This window comes from Leguminivora glycinivorella, chromosome 19 (assembly GCF_023078275.1).
Source record: "Leguminivora glycinivorella isolate SPB_JAAS2020 chromosome 19, LegGlyc_1.1, whole genome shotgun sequence".
NCBI lineage: Eukaryota > Metazoa > Arthropoda > Insecta > Lepidoptera > Tortricidae > Leguminivora > Leguminivora glycinivorella.
This window is the reverse complement of record NC_062989.1, coordinates 13,512,949-13,526,951: the sequence shown is the minus strand read 5'-3', so window position 1 is coordinate 13,526,951 and position 14,003 is coordinate 13,512,949. Positions and strand designations below refer to the sequence as shown.

General features: G+C 38.9%; 1 protein-coding gene across 1 annotated transcript; it reads left to right on the top strand.

The window, feature by feature from the left end:
• The first annotated feature begins 9,723 nt into the window (after nucleotides 1–9,723).
• LOC125236440 (inositol oxygenase-like) lies at nucleotides 9,724–13,511 on the top strand. The gene is made up of 7 exons (XM_048143247.1): nucleotides 9,724–9,865; nucleotides 10,335–10,512; nucleotides 10,886–11,094; nucleotides 11,722–11,858; nucleotides 12,110–12,244; nucleotides 12,441–12,536; nucleotides 13,173–13,511. Exons 1-7 carry the CDS (start codon nucleotides 9,854–9,856, stop codon nucleotides 13,279–13,281), a joined length of 876 nt encoding a protein of 291 aa, XP_047999204.1. The 5' UTR covers nucleotides 9,724–9,853; the 3' UTR covers nucleotides 13,282–13,511.
• Nucleotides 13,512–14,003: the final 492 nt, after the last annotated feature.

The window sequence follows — 14,003 nt, the reverse complement described above, 5'->3', positions numbered from 1 at the left end:
AATACCAGTGACGTATTTTAATGTATATAATTGTAAATAGACATAAGAGGATAAATTGGCCAATTTATCTCATCTAAAATAAATATAAGTAACGATATAATTTGTTTTATTTACTATTCTTGAACACGGACCATCCTAAGTATTAAAATGAATCGAACCCTGGTCTTCAGCTTACGCGGCTAACGTCCTTACCACTAGACCACCCGCCGCCGTGGTACCCGACGAAACTCTAGTGTATTATGTTATCTCTGATAAGGCTAGGCGCCTTTGACCAACTCTAAGGGCCAGCAATGTGTGCTTGCACCTCTATACGAATCCTTTACAGGATTGCGGTATAGCTAGAGAGATGGTGCTGCCATCTATACAAATAGGGAACAAATCAAATTATTTTATTAAATATTCACTACATCGCTGACGGCGTTTTCGGAGGCCAAAATGAAAAAAAAAATACACACATTTATAATCGAAAATACGTAGTTATCAAACACTTTTTATACCCAAAATCGAATATTGTTTTTTTTTATGTTTTTTTATCAAAAATATTATTTATTATATTGTGTTATTTTTTATATTTTTTTTATCAAAAAAAAGAACTAGAAATAGACTTTAAACTAAATAACGAGACTATAGAGCAAGTTGACCATTTCAAGCTTTTAGGCATAACCATCGATAGTGCAATCGATTGGAAGTCGCACGTGCAAAATATAAAAAATAAGATATCGACATTCATATACGCTCTTAGTGTACTTAAAGCTAATACAAACTTTGAAGCGTCGCTATCAGCTTATTACGCGTATGCCTATTCTTGGCTACGCTATGGACTTGTTTTATGGGGAGAGAGCACTGATGCATACGATTTGTTTCTTCTGCAGAAACGGTGTGTCCGAATTTTAGTAAATATTCGAAGGAGAGACACAGCTAGGCCACATTTTATAAAAAAACAACCTTCTAACGCTGCCTTCTCTCTACATTTTAGAAGCCATAATGTTCGTTAGGAAACATATCATGTTATTTCGGCAAAAGAACGAAACATGTAACAATTATAATTTGAGGACAGGGTATCAGTTAGCGTTGCCAAAAGCGAATCTTGTAATTTTCAAAAAGAGTCCATATTACCGATGTGTACAAATTTATAATAAAATACCGCAAAATATTTTAAATTTAAGTAATAGCACCCGTTTTAAAAATACAATAATGAAAATATTAATACAGAAATGTTATTACTCAGTTGACGAATTTTATAGTGACAATGAATTTGAAATCACATTTAATAATTAATTTACAGTATTTTATTGTTAGTATTATTTGCTTGTTTTGTATTATATAATTTTTGTAATAATTATTATCAAATTGAATTTTATATTAGGATTTTATTTTGGGATTTTTGACATATCAGTTTTATATACCTTATTACTTTTCAAATTACTACAAATGTTTAAATTATGATAATGTTTTTTAAGCATTACTATTGTGTACATACAACCTTGCTTTGCCCTAACAGGGCCCATGTGAAACAAGCTATTGACTGTAACACCTATAATTATTACCATGGTTGCAATAAAGGATTATGATTATGATTATGTCATATACTACAGAAGACAATCATTTATTGTGCCAAATTTGATATGAGTCTAGTAGCCTGTATAGCACTGAATGGGTCGCCGGCATGTACTTGTACCTACTTTGTAGCGCGGCGATAGAATCGCGAAGTGAGCCGCCCCTGATTTTCCATAAATGCTTTATGTAGCTTACCTACTACATTGATTTCAGCGGGCTTTTAGTGCGTTTTCACATTATCCGATCCGATATCGGATGTTGGACAGATATCCCATACATTGAAGCCGCCATCTTTGATTTCGCGGGTAAATACGGGTTTTTTATAGTGACATCTAGCGACAATCATGCGTCAATCACGTGTCAAATAGCGTAAATTATCAGTACTGCTACTTGTCAATAGATGTCGCGACGAACGAAGAGTCTAATGCTCACCAATTTTTAGGTAATATTACAATAGTATTAATCAATATTCGGCTTTCAATTCTTTCTGCTTGGTTGTAAATAAATAATAAGTTGTAAACTGTTCTAATATTATTTTTTTGGCAGACGAGACACTGTTGACGTCTAGCTAGTATCCAGTAGTGGTATATACTGACAATTTACGCTATTTGTCGCGTGATTGACGCGTGATTATCGCTATAGATCAAGAGCCCAGGCCCGCCAGACCTTCCTCAAATTCTCAAGGATGAAACTTTGGGACAATGTAGAGTTCACATCGGCGTTTAATGTGTGCATATTTTCTAGTTCGGCCCATCGGCCAATTTTTTGCTATCAAGTGATGAAGGTGAAAAAAAAAAGTGCTTACTTTCCTTAAATTCTCAAGGCTGATTTTTATATATGTGTTAGAGCACGTTGTTAGAAATTGGTTATCATCAATGCCAGACCGTTTCCGCCGGCCATAACTTTTGCCAGACGCGACAAAGTTGGCAAAAAACGACTCTAACTTACCTCATTTTCTCAAGCCTGATTTTGATATATGATACGCAGGGACCTGTAACTAGACCGTTTGTAAGCAGCCAGACCAATCGGATGGACCCAACCATCCGCCAGACCGACTTAAAGTTTCGATATGAGCATTAGTAGAATTGAAATATTCCGGGTCTATAAAAGCTAAAAACTTGAATTTTCTACATTAAGCTACGTGTATATTGTATACTTGACGTAATAAGCGACTTTCAAAAATTTTACTTCTAAGGAAATAAAAATATGAAAGTTTATATGTGGTTCAAGATTAATTTTAAGCTATGAATTTTATTTACACTGCGTAAGTACATGTGTATTTTATTACAAATATAACTTTTACCAGACGCGACAAAGTTGGCAAAAAACGACTCTAACTTACCTCATTTTCTCAAGCCTGATTTTGATATATGATACGCAGGGACCTGTAACTAGACCGTTTGTAAGCAGCCAGACCAATCGGATGGACCCAACCATCCGCCAGACCGACTTAAAGTTTCGATATGAGCATTAGTAGAATTGAAATATTCCGGGTCTATAAAAGCTAAAAACTTGAATTTTCTACATTAAGCTACGTGTATATTGTATACTTGACGTAATAAGCGACTTTCAAAAATTTTACTTCTAAGGAAATAAAAATATGAAAGTTTATATGTGGTTCAAGATTAATTTTAAGCTATGAATTTTATTTACACTGCGTAAGTACATGTGTATTTTATTACAAATATAACTTTTACCAGACGCGACAAAGTTGGCAAAAAACGACTCTAACTTACCTCATTTTCTCAAGCCTGATTTTGGTATATGATACGCAGGGACCTGTAACCAGACCGTTTGTCAGCAGCCAGACCAATCGGATGGACCCAACCATCCGCCAGACCGACTTAAAGTTTCGATATGAGCATTAGTAGAATTGAAATATTCTGGGTCTATCAAAAGCTAAAAACTTGAATTTTCTACATTAAGCTACGTGTATATTGTATACTTGACGTAATAAGCGACTTTCAAAAATTTTACTTCTAAGGAAATAAAAAAATGAAAGTTTATATGTGGTGCAAGATTAATTTTAAGCTATGAATTTTATTTACACTGCGTAAGTACATGTGTATTTTATTATAAATATAACTTTTACCAGACGCGACAAAGTTGGCAAAAAACGACTTTAACTTACCTCATTTTCTCAAGCCTGATTTTGATATATGATACGCAGGGACCTGTAACTAGACCATTTGTAAGCAGCCAGACCAATCGGATGGACCCAACCATCCGCCAGACCGACTTAAAGTTTCGATATGAGCATTAGTAGAATTGAAATATTCCGGGTCTATAAAAGCTAAAAACTTGAATAACGAATTGAATTTTATATTATAAATAACGTAAACAAGGAAAAAACAAATTGGTACAGTGCATTATAAATTAAATATTCAATTCAAAGAAGTAAACAATCAATGTTACAACGGTATATAACTAAACGAATTTCCTTTCTCCTACAAAACATGGTAACATACCTAAGTGACGAACTTTAGAATTACAAGTTTAGGAAGTTTAAACATTTGTACTCAATACGAACATCATCAACCCCGTTATAACCCATGTCGGAGATGCTGAATTTTCAGACACGAATAAATTTTTGGCATTCTTCAAATACATGTATGCCGTTATAAAAAGTTTAGAATACTTTACGTGTGTACACAACATATACACTTATACTTTCCACCTCATTTTAACTGAACTTATATAAATGCTTAAATAACTTTTGTAGTATGCGAGGGATTTGACATTATATGCAACATACACATAGTGCCTTTATACATAGTGTGAGGTCCCTCGCCCACAAATTAAAAAGGATCGATCTTAAAACTAATTTTAAACCACCTTGTTCGACGACCGAAAAAAAAGTTTAATTTACTTTTCTTCTTTAAATTTATAATAAAATACACATTTACTTACGCAGTGTAAATAAAATTCATAGCTTAAAATTAATCTTGCACCACATATAAACTTTCATTTTTTTATTTCCTTAGAAGTAAAATTTTTGAAAGTCGCTTATTACGTCAAGTATACAATATACACGTAGCTTAATGTAGAAAATTCAAGTTTTTAGCTTCTATAGACCCGGAATATTTCAATTCTACTAATGCTCATATCGAAACTTTAAGTCGGTCTGGCGGATAGTTGGGTCCATCCGATTGGTCTGGCTGCTTACAAATGGTCTAGTTACAGGTCCCTGCGTATCATATATCAAAATCAGGCTTGAGAAAATGAGGTAAGTTAGAGTCGTTTTTTGCCAACTTTGTCGCGTCTGGTAAAAGTTATATTTATAATAAAATACACATGTACTTACGCAGTGTAAATAAAATTCATAGCTTAAAATTAATCTTGCACCACATATAAACTTTCATTTTTTTATTTCCTTAGAAGTAAAATTTTTGAAAGTCGCTTATTACGTCAAGTATACAATATACACGTAGCTTAATGTAGAAAATTCAAGTTTTTAGCTTTTATAGACCCGGAATATTTCAATTCTACTAATGCTCATATCGAAACTTTAAGTCGGTCTGGCGGATAGTTGGGTCCATCCGATTGGTCTGGCTGCTTACAAATGGTCTAGTTACAGGTCCCTGCGTATCATATATCAAAATCAGGCTTGAGAAAATGAGGTAAGTTAGAGTCGTTTTTTGCCAACTTTGTCGCGTCTGGTAAAAGTTATATTTATAATAAAATACACATGTACTTACGCAGTGTAAATAAAATTCATAGCTTAAAATTAATCTTGCACCACATATAAACTTTAATTTTTTTATTTCCTTAGAAGTAAAATTTTTGAAAGTCGCTTATTACGTCAAGTATACAATATACACGTAGCTTAATGTAGAAAATTCAAGTTTTTAGCTTTTATAGACCCGGAATATTTCAATTCTACTAATGCTCATATCGAAACTTTAAGTCGGTCTGGCGGATGGTTGGGTCCATCCGATTGGTCTGGCTGCTTACAAACGGTCTAGTTATAGGTCCCTGCGTATCATATATCAAAATCAGGCTTGAGAAAATGAGGTAAGTTAGAGTCGTTTTTTGCCAACTTTGTCGCGTCTGGCAAAAGTTATGGCCGGCGGAAACGGTCTGGCATTGATGATAACCAATTTCTAACAACGTGCTCTAACACATATATAAAAATCAGCCTTGAGAATTTAAGGAAAGTAAGCACTTTTTTTTTTCACCTTCATCACTTGATAGCAAAAAATTGGCCGATGGGCCGAACTAGAAAATATGCACACATTAACCGCCGATATGAACTCTACATTGTCCCAAAGTTTCATCCTTGAGAATTTGAGGAAGGTCTGGCGGGCCTGGGCTCTGGGTCTACTAGATGTGACTACAAATAACCCGCATTTACTGATGTATGGAGTTATAACTAGAGATGGGCCGAATACGGACTTTGCCGAATACGAATATTCGGCCGAACATTCGGTTCAGCTGCTACCGAACCGAACATTCGGCCGAATATTCGGTTCCGCCATATTTTAAATCCTGGCATGGAGTTACAAACTTTCAATGATTGGTGATGGGTACTAAGGCTCTTATTGTTTCTATAAGTTTTTGTTTCTTAAGCTACGTTATTTTCACTTTTTTACATAATTATTGTAGGTACTTATATCTTAACGCATTTTATCTTCCTTTGGTGGTTCCTTAGAATGCTGAAATAGGATGTCATTATCCGATGAAAAACGAAACAACTTACGCTATTTATTTACTTTGTTTATTCGGTAAATATTCGGCAATGTAACCGAACTATTCGGCCGAATACGAACATTGAAAAACTTGCCGAATATGCCGAATACCGAATATTTACCGAATATTCGGCCCATCTCTAGTCCCTCTTCCCTTTATGTACCTATTCCTCTATGATGATAGTAAACGTCATACGATGGATGCTAATGATAGTCATCATTTTATAAACACCTTTGATAACCTTTCGGCGATATCGTTGTTATGTTTCTATAAACAATTAAATTGAATAAGTACTAGTTGTTTTCCACGGCGTTAATCTGTTTTCATTGTAGGTACCTATCAAGGATTATATACGATTATATAGGATTTACATACTTCATACCAAAGACCTATATAACTTCGTATAGACCGATAAAGTCTAAGAAAAAAACGTACCCCAAAACCATACAGAAAAAGGTACGGTGAGCTAGATGGCGATGCACCTTTGGGGTGCGCTCGGCTAGATGGCGGTAATATTAATTAATATTTGACATTTTAAAACATATCAAGCTAAGAATATGGGCCAAATTGTCAAAACTGAGGTTCAAAAGTTTTAAGCCTGTGTCGAGAGATGGCAGTCTATGCACTGTGATTACACATTTTACTTTGACAGTAACTCTCTTTAATACTCGATCCTCTTTGCTTCATACTAAGAATCGTAACCTCGATTTTTTTAACGCATCCTATTCAATACTATCATAACATTCATAACTACACTGTTGATGCCTACAATTTTTTTTTCAAAATGTGTATTGACGTGATATTATGATTTTAAAATAAAAAAATATTGTATTTGTTCTTATAAATAACCTAACCACAAAATGAAAATTTTGAAAAAACCCGCGACCGCGACATAGTAGACCGATTTTTGGGGAGAATATGATTTTGGCCACTTCTAGGCTGCGAACAGCGCCATCTAGTTTTAAGCCTAAAAGGCCCATACATTTCAGGGGTACGCGTTTTTGTATGGGCGTTGTCAGTCTATTAAATCGTTCTTGGTAGGTATATAAGTAAACATTGTGTTAAATTAGGTACTACTTAATCTGGTGTGAACAAAAAAAAAAAGTTATTTGTTTTACAAGGGGGCAAAGTTCTTGTTTAACCGCCAATATGGCTACCAACTGAGCTATCAAGACATCTACCAAGCTAGCGAAATTTGGGGGCTCAATTGACAGAGCGCTGGAGTATCGATCCAGAGGCTGTGGGTTCAAGTCTCACTCAAGGCAGAAATTTTCTACTTTTAATAAGAGCCTAGTGGAATCGCTTGACGTTACTGTTTATCAATAACTTTTTAACAAAAAATAAAACCGCCTTCAAAAAAAGCGTGTTACAAAACACGGAGAAACTAAAAAGTCAAAAATAATAAACCTTCGATTTCAGATTTCTTATCGGATTGCAATAATCTAAACATCCAAATTATAAACAAATCAATTATTTTTGTAGTCGGTACCAGACCTGTTCGTCGCTTTGCTATTTCCTGTTTGCCCCACCCAACCATACGCAGGCTGGCACCGACTCCAAAAATAATTGATTTGTTTATAATTTGGATGTTTAGATTATTGCAATCCGATAAGAAATCTGAATTCGAAGGTTTATTATTTTTGGCTTTTTAGTTTCTCCGTGTTTTGTAACACGCTTTTTTTGAAGGCGGTTTTATTTTTTGTTAAAAAGTTAATTTATTTGTTCATTTTTAGTGGTTCCTAGTGATATTATATGTATCAGTCCGAATATGTGTACAGTAGTGAAAGAATTATCCTTTAACTCCTAACCGTTGAGGAGTTGACCTTCCATCATCAGCTCAGCCACATAAAATTATTACCATCAGGCGTAAATACTGGTGTACCTTTGAAAAATACACTAAGAACATTACATGTGCCTATAACATTTGAAGAGTTCCCTCGATTTCTCCAAGATCCCATCATCAGACCCCGACTTGGTGCCAATGGGACCATCTCGGGGTTATACCCGTTCGATCAAAAAAAAAATTTTGAAAATCGGTCCACGATCCTCGGAGATATCGAGTAACATACATACAAAAAAAAAAAAAAAACATTCAGTCGAATTGAGAACCTCCTCCTTTTTTGAAGTCGGTTAAAAAGTTATAAGTTCGTCCTGGAGCGGTTCACTCCGCGCTTCTTTCGCCGAGTAATAAGTACCTACATGCAGTGGTGACGAACTTCGCGCGGCGCAATAGAACTCAATGTCGGCTGCTCGCGTGCAGTCGTTTCTTAATGTAGGATTTCTTTCTACAAAGTTTCAGTGCCAGTCTTTGCAGGGCTGGAAAGAAATCCTAATTGTGACATTGCAGGTTGCCAGCCTCTCGCCTAAGCCACAATTTTACCCATATCCCACAGTCGACTTCTACGACACCCACGGGAAGAAATGGGGTGGTGAAATTCTTAACCCGTCACCACACGGGCAACCCTATCGTCCGACGCCACGCATGTGCGGCTCGTTTCTTTGTTAGAATTTTGTAGGCATTAAAAAGGCTTCGTCAACATCAAAGCCGTCTTGCCGTGAAAGACGCACAAACAAACAGACACACACACTTTCCCATTTATAATTAACCGACTTCAAAAAAGGAGGAGGTTCTCAATTCGACTGAATGTTTTTTTATTTTTTTTATTTTTTTTTTGTATGTATGTTACTCGATATCTCCGAGAATCGTGGACCGATTTTCAAAATTTTTTTTTTGATCGAACGGGTATAACCCCGAGATGGTCCCATTGGCACCAAGTCAGGGTCTGATGATGGGATCTTGGAGAAATCGAGGGAACTCTTCAAATGTTATAGGCACATGTAATGTTTTTAGTGTATTTTTCAAAGGTACACCAGTATTTACGCCTGACGGTAGTAATTTTATGTGGCTGAGCTGATGATGGAAGGTCAACTCCTCAATGGTTAGGAGTTAAAGGATAATTCTTTCACTACTGTACATATATTCGGACTGATACATATAATATCACTAGGAACCACTAAAAATCAACAAATAAATTAACTTTTTAACAAAAAATAAAACCGCCTTCAAAAATAAGCGCGTTACAAAACACGGAAAAACTAAAAAGCAAAAAATAATAAACCTTTGAATTCAGATTTCTTATCGTATTGCAATAATCTAAACATCCAAATTATAAACAAATCAATTATTTTTGGAGTCGGTACCAGCCTGTGCCTGTGTATGGTTGGGTGGCGCAAACAGGCAATAGCAAGGCGACGAACAGGTCTGGTACCGACCACAAAAATAATTGATTTGTTTATAATTTGGATGTTTAGATTATTGCAATACGATAAGAAATCTGAATTCAAAGGTTTATTATTTTTTGCTTTTTAGTTTTTCCGTGTTTTGTAACGCGCTTATTTTATTAGTATGGATACTCTCTGGTTCTTCTGAATTGGCCCCTTTGGCCCGTTAAGGGGAACTGACAACTAATCCGCTCGGCTCTTGTTTGGAATATGATAAATATTGACCTTCGCATCATCAGCGGCCTGTTATCAGTCGCTGTTGAAAGGATTTAAAGTCCACGATTTGCTGGAGACGCTCAGTGTTCTGTGCACAAGCAAAGGCAAGATGTCTAGAAACGTAAGTAATTTAATTAAAACTAATTTTATAGTGCCTAAGAACCAAGATGACAATCAGAACAGACGTTCTTGCATGAGAAAGAAAAATGCAAGTGAGAAAAAATTGAAAAATTCACACCTCCGGCAGGACTCAAACCTGCAACCTACTGCTTTGCCGGAGCAATTAAGGACTTAGGGAACGCATGGAAAAAATCGCACGCATCCAGCAGACCTCCGTGGCTTAGTTGGCCATAGAGACTGCTCCGGCAAAGCATTGGATCGCAGGTTCGAGTCCTGCCGAGGGTGTGAATTTATCCATTTTTCCTTTAATTTAAAAATAAAATGACAATCGTTTGCGCTGACTCTACTCGTCTCGTATCACAATCTCACATAAGCGCGACAGTCACATGAGGGAAATCCATGCACCATTGGGGTCACGTATAGCCTGTGTAAAATTAAGGCGTATAAGCATGAAGTTTTTTTCACTGCAGCAAGGGCCAGTGGGCATCATCGACCCATCCCAACTCTTTCGTCCAGAGAAGGTGTACGACGGCAAACCCGTCGACGCTTTCCGCGACTACGCGATCGACGACAGTGACCCCATCAGGAGGCGTGTGCGGCTGACGTACTACGACATGCATACCAATCAGACTGTCGACTTTGTCAAGAGTAAGTATTGAGCTTTACAATTGCAGCAAGCACCAGTGGACAGTTGGACATTAATTATCGGTCCCAGCTCCTCCGTCCTGAGGTGTACCTACCACGACAAGACTGTGGACAATACCTATACCTATAACAAGAATATAAACTCATTCATTACAATAACTACCAGTACCGTTTTATCGTCGTTTTTGTACCTCGGTCCACAATTCCCAATGTTACATAAGTAGCTCCATCCATGAATGAAGCAGATCACTTTACAACTTCTGTATGTCTTGTCATCTTCTTCATGTCTTTGTGTGCTCTGTGTGCCTCATCCTGTAAGCTTACAGACACACTTTATTAATTTTACGACTCAACTAATTGTATTATTAACGTACAGAGAAGATGGACAAATGGCTGAAATTCAACACCTTCAAGTCAACCGTGAAAGATGCTCTCATCAAGCTGAATGAACTCCTGGACGAGTCGGACCCTGACTCCGATCTGCCGAACATCGTGCACGCTTTCCAGACGGCCGAGCGAATACGTCAAGAGCATCCAGATAAGGAGTGGATGCATCTTGTTGGACTGATTCATGACGTTGGCAAGGTATGTGCTGCTAACAGTCAGGGTCTGAACCACAAGGGTTCATCTCATACAGTCTAGGGCATGCCACGGAGTATCTGTAGACGTAGTTGCCGCTGATTAGGTTCCAGACAGCCGAGCGAATCCGCCAGGAACATCCAGATAAGGAGTGGATGCATCTTATTGGACTGATTCATGATGTTTGCAAGGTATGTGCTGTTAACACTCAGGGTCTGAACCACAAGGGTTCATCTCACACAGTCTAGGGCATGCCACGGAGTATCTGTAGACGTAGTTGCCGCTGATTAGGTTCCAGACAGCCGAGCGAATCCGCCAGGAACATCCAGATAATCCGGATGCATCTAGTTGGACTGATACATGAAGTCGGCAAGGTATGTGTTGTCAGACCTTGACTTGACACGCAAACGAACCAGAACACTTTAAGCTCTCGTTTCGTTTCTAGAGCTACGCTGTATTTTTAAGAAATAAGTAGGTTATACTTACCCAAGATATAAGTATAATGCAATTGCCAGAACCGACAACCCAGCACAGACTATCCCGGTGCCTTAGAGTAAGGAGACCCGACCCCAAATAACGCGACCAAGGTTGGACAAAGAAGAAGAAGAAATAAGTTATTACTCTTGTGTTCAGGTCATGGCGTTCTTCGGTGAGCCACAATGGTGCGTGGTGGGCGACACCTTCCCCGTGGGCTGCAAGTGGGGTTCTACGATTGTCTACGGAGATGACAGCTTCAAGGACAACCCTGACACGTACAACCCTAAATACAAGTGAGTTTCACGTGAATTCTGCTATGTATAGTCAACCAATAAAATTGGAACCCTAGGCCACTTTACAACCATGTCAAAATGACAAGCAGTAAGAGATTTCTTACAATCTGATGTATAAGTATAACGTCACCACGACTTATTATAAGTACAAAGGCGAACTTATCCATTTAGGTTGCAAGGTGTGTGGATGAGCGCCCTGTCGATGGCGAGCGTAGTGATGGGTATTCTTAAAGTTTTCTCCATGTTTTCAGCACGGAGTGCGGTATGTATGAGCCGCAGTGCGGTCTGGAGAACCTGATGATGTCGTGGGGCCATGATGAGTACCTATACCGGATGCTTGTGCATAACAAATGCAAGTTCCCTAAAGACGGACTTTATATGATCAGGTAAAAGAACACCCACTAGTAAGCGTGCGCGTACCCAAATGCGCGGATCTAGGCGGAGCCGGCGTAGCTGGATCCGCGCTTGCTTCCGCTTTGTACTTAACTTGTAACTTTGAGAAATGGGCGCCAGCCCAAATTACCAGCGCATTATTATTAGCAGCGCTAATTTGTAGTCGAGTTTAAGTATGAGTATTTCCAGATACCACTCGTTCTACCCGTGGCACGCTGGTGGTGACTATCAACACTTGCTCAAAGAGACCGATAAGGAGATCATGGAAGCTGTCCACGAGTTCAAGTGAGCACCTTTACGGCTCAGGCACGACATTGGTTTAAGCGCGATAGCGGTGAGCGGCGGCCATACATTGGAGTGAGACACAGCGATGGGACTTTTCATTCGCACGTATGGCTGCCGCTCACCGCTGTCGCGTTTAGACCAATGTCGTGGCTGGGCCGTTATTTCCGGTTTCTACCCAGCAGGGCTAAGAATGCTGTATATCATTTGTCACCATGTCTGTCACGTTCTAACATGTGGGTAAGTGCGAAAGTGACGCATGATATGACAAGTGACAAAAATATCAAGACCATCATGATACGGCCACCGGACAGTGGACAGTTGGACATATAGACATCCATACTTACTAATATTATAAATGGGAAAGTGTGTGTGTCTGTTTGTTTGTCCTTCTTTCACAGCAAAATGGTGCGGCGAATTGACATGATTTTTGAAGTGGAGATAGTTGAAGGGATGGAGAGTGACATAGGCTACTTTTGTCTCTATCTAACCCCTCACTTCCCTAAAGTGGAGGGTGGAAGTTTATATGGAGACTTCCGCAAGTTTCGAATTTAACACGAGCGAATTTGCTCCTTAACTACCATGTTTCAAATTTTAACTCTACTAGTTTGTTCTACATCTAAATTGTTTACTTTCCAGCAAATACGACCTGTACACGAAAAGCGCCGGCGTACCGGACATCGACGCCCTGTGGCCCTACTACGACAAGCTCATCGAGAAATACATGCCCGGCGTCCTCGACTGGTAGTCCTGATAATGACAACCAGACTTTAGTGTAAAGCCGGGGTTACAATAGAGCCACGCCGCGTGTCTCAACGTAATCGGTTACATACATTTTGTGTGAACGTAGTTAGTGTAGTACTTTACATTAGCTCAGTCCCGCGTGTCGCCGCGCGGACCTATTAACCGAATCATAGATTAAATATAACAAGATCATACAATCCCATACATTAAAATGCGACCGCCTAAGACCGCGCTCGCACTAAGCGCGTTCGTAGGCGGTCGCATTTTAATGTATGGGATGGTATGATCTTGTTATATTTAATCTATGACCGAATACAATCCCACGCGTTGCGATACGCGGCGTAGCTATAATGTAACACCCCCCCCCCCCCCCCCCCCCGGCCACGACATTTGCGCGACAGTGGTGAGCGACGGCCATACATTGGAGCGAGACACAGCGATGGGACTTTTCATTCGCACGTATGGCTGCCGCTCACCGCTGTCGCGCTTAGACCAAAGTCGTGGCCGGGCAAGGCCTGGGTGCACGCTCATATTGGGAGTGCAACGGAGCAAGACGTGCGGCGTGCATGTCAAAGAACTGAAGCTCATACAAGTGTCCTGAGTCGACGCTGCGTATGGTGGACGCTGGCGAGCCCGCCCCGCCGAACGTTCCGCTTACAGCTCAGCCACGACATTGGTCTAAGCGCGACAGCGGTGATCGGCGGTCATACATTGGAGCGAGACACA

Excerpts from the sequence above, each read along its gene's own strand:
- LOC125236440 (XM_048143247.1), top strand. Across the intron at positions 10,513-10,885 it reads GACTGTCGACTTTGTCAAGA|AGAAGATGGACAAATGGCTG; the intron begins GTAAGTATTGAG and ends ATTAACGTACAG. Across the intron at positions 11,095-11,721 it reads TGATTCATGACGTTGGCAAG|GTCATGGCGTTCTTCGGTGA; the intron begins GTATGTGCTGCT and ends TCTTGTGTTCAG.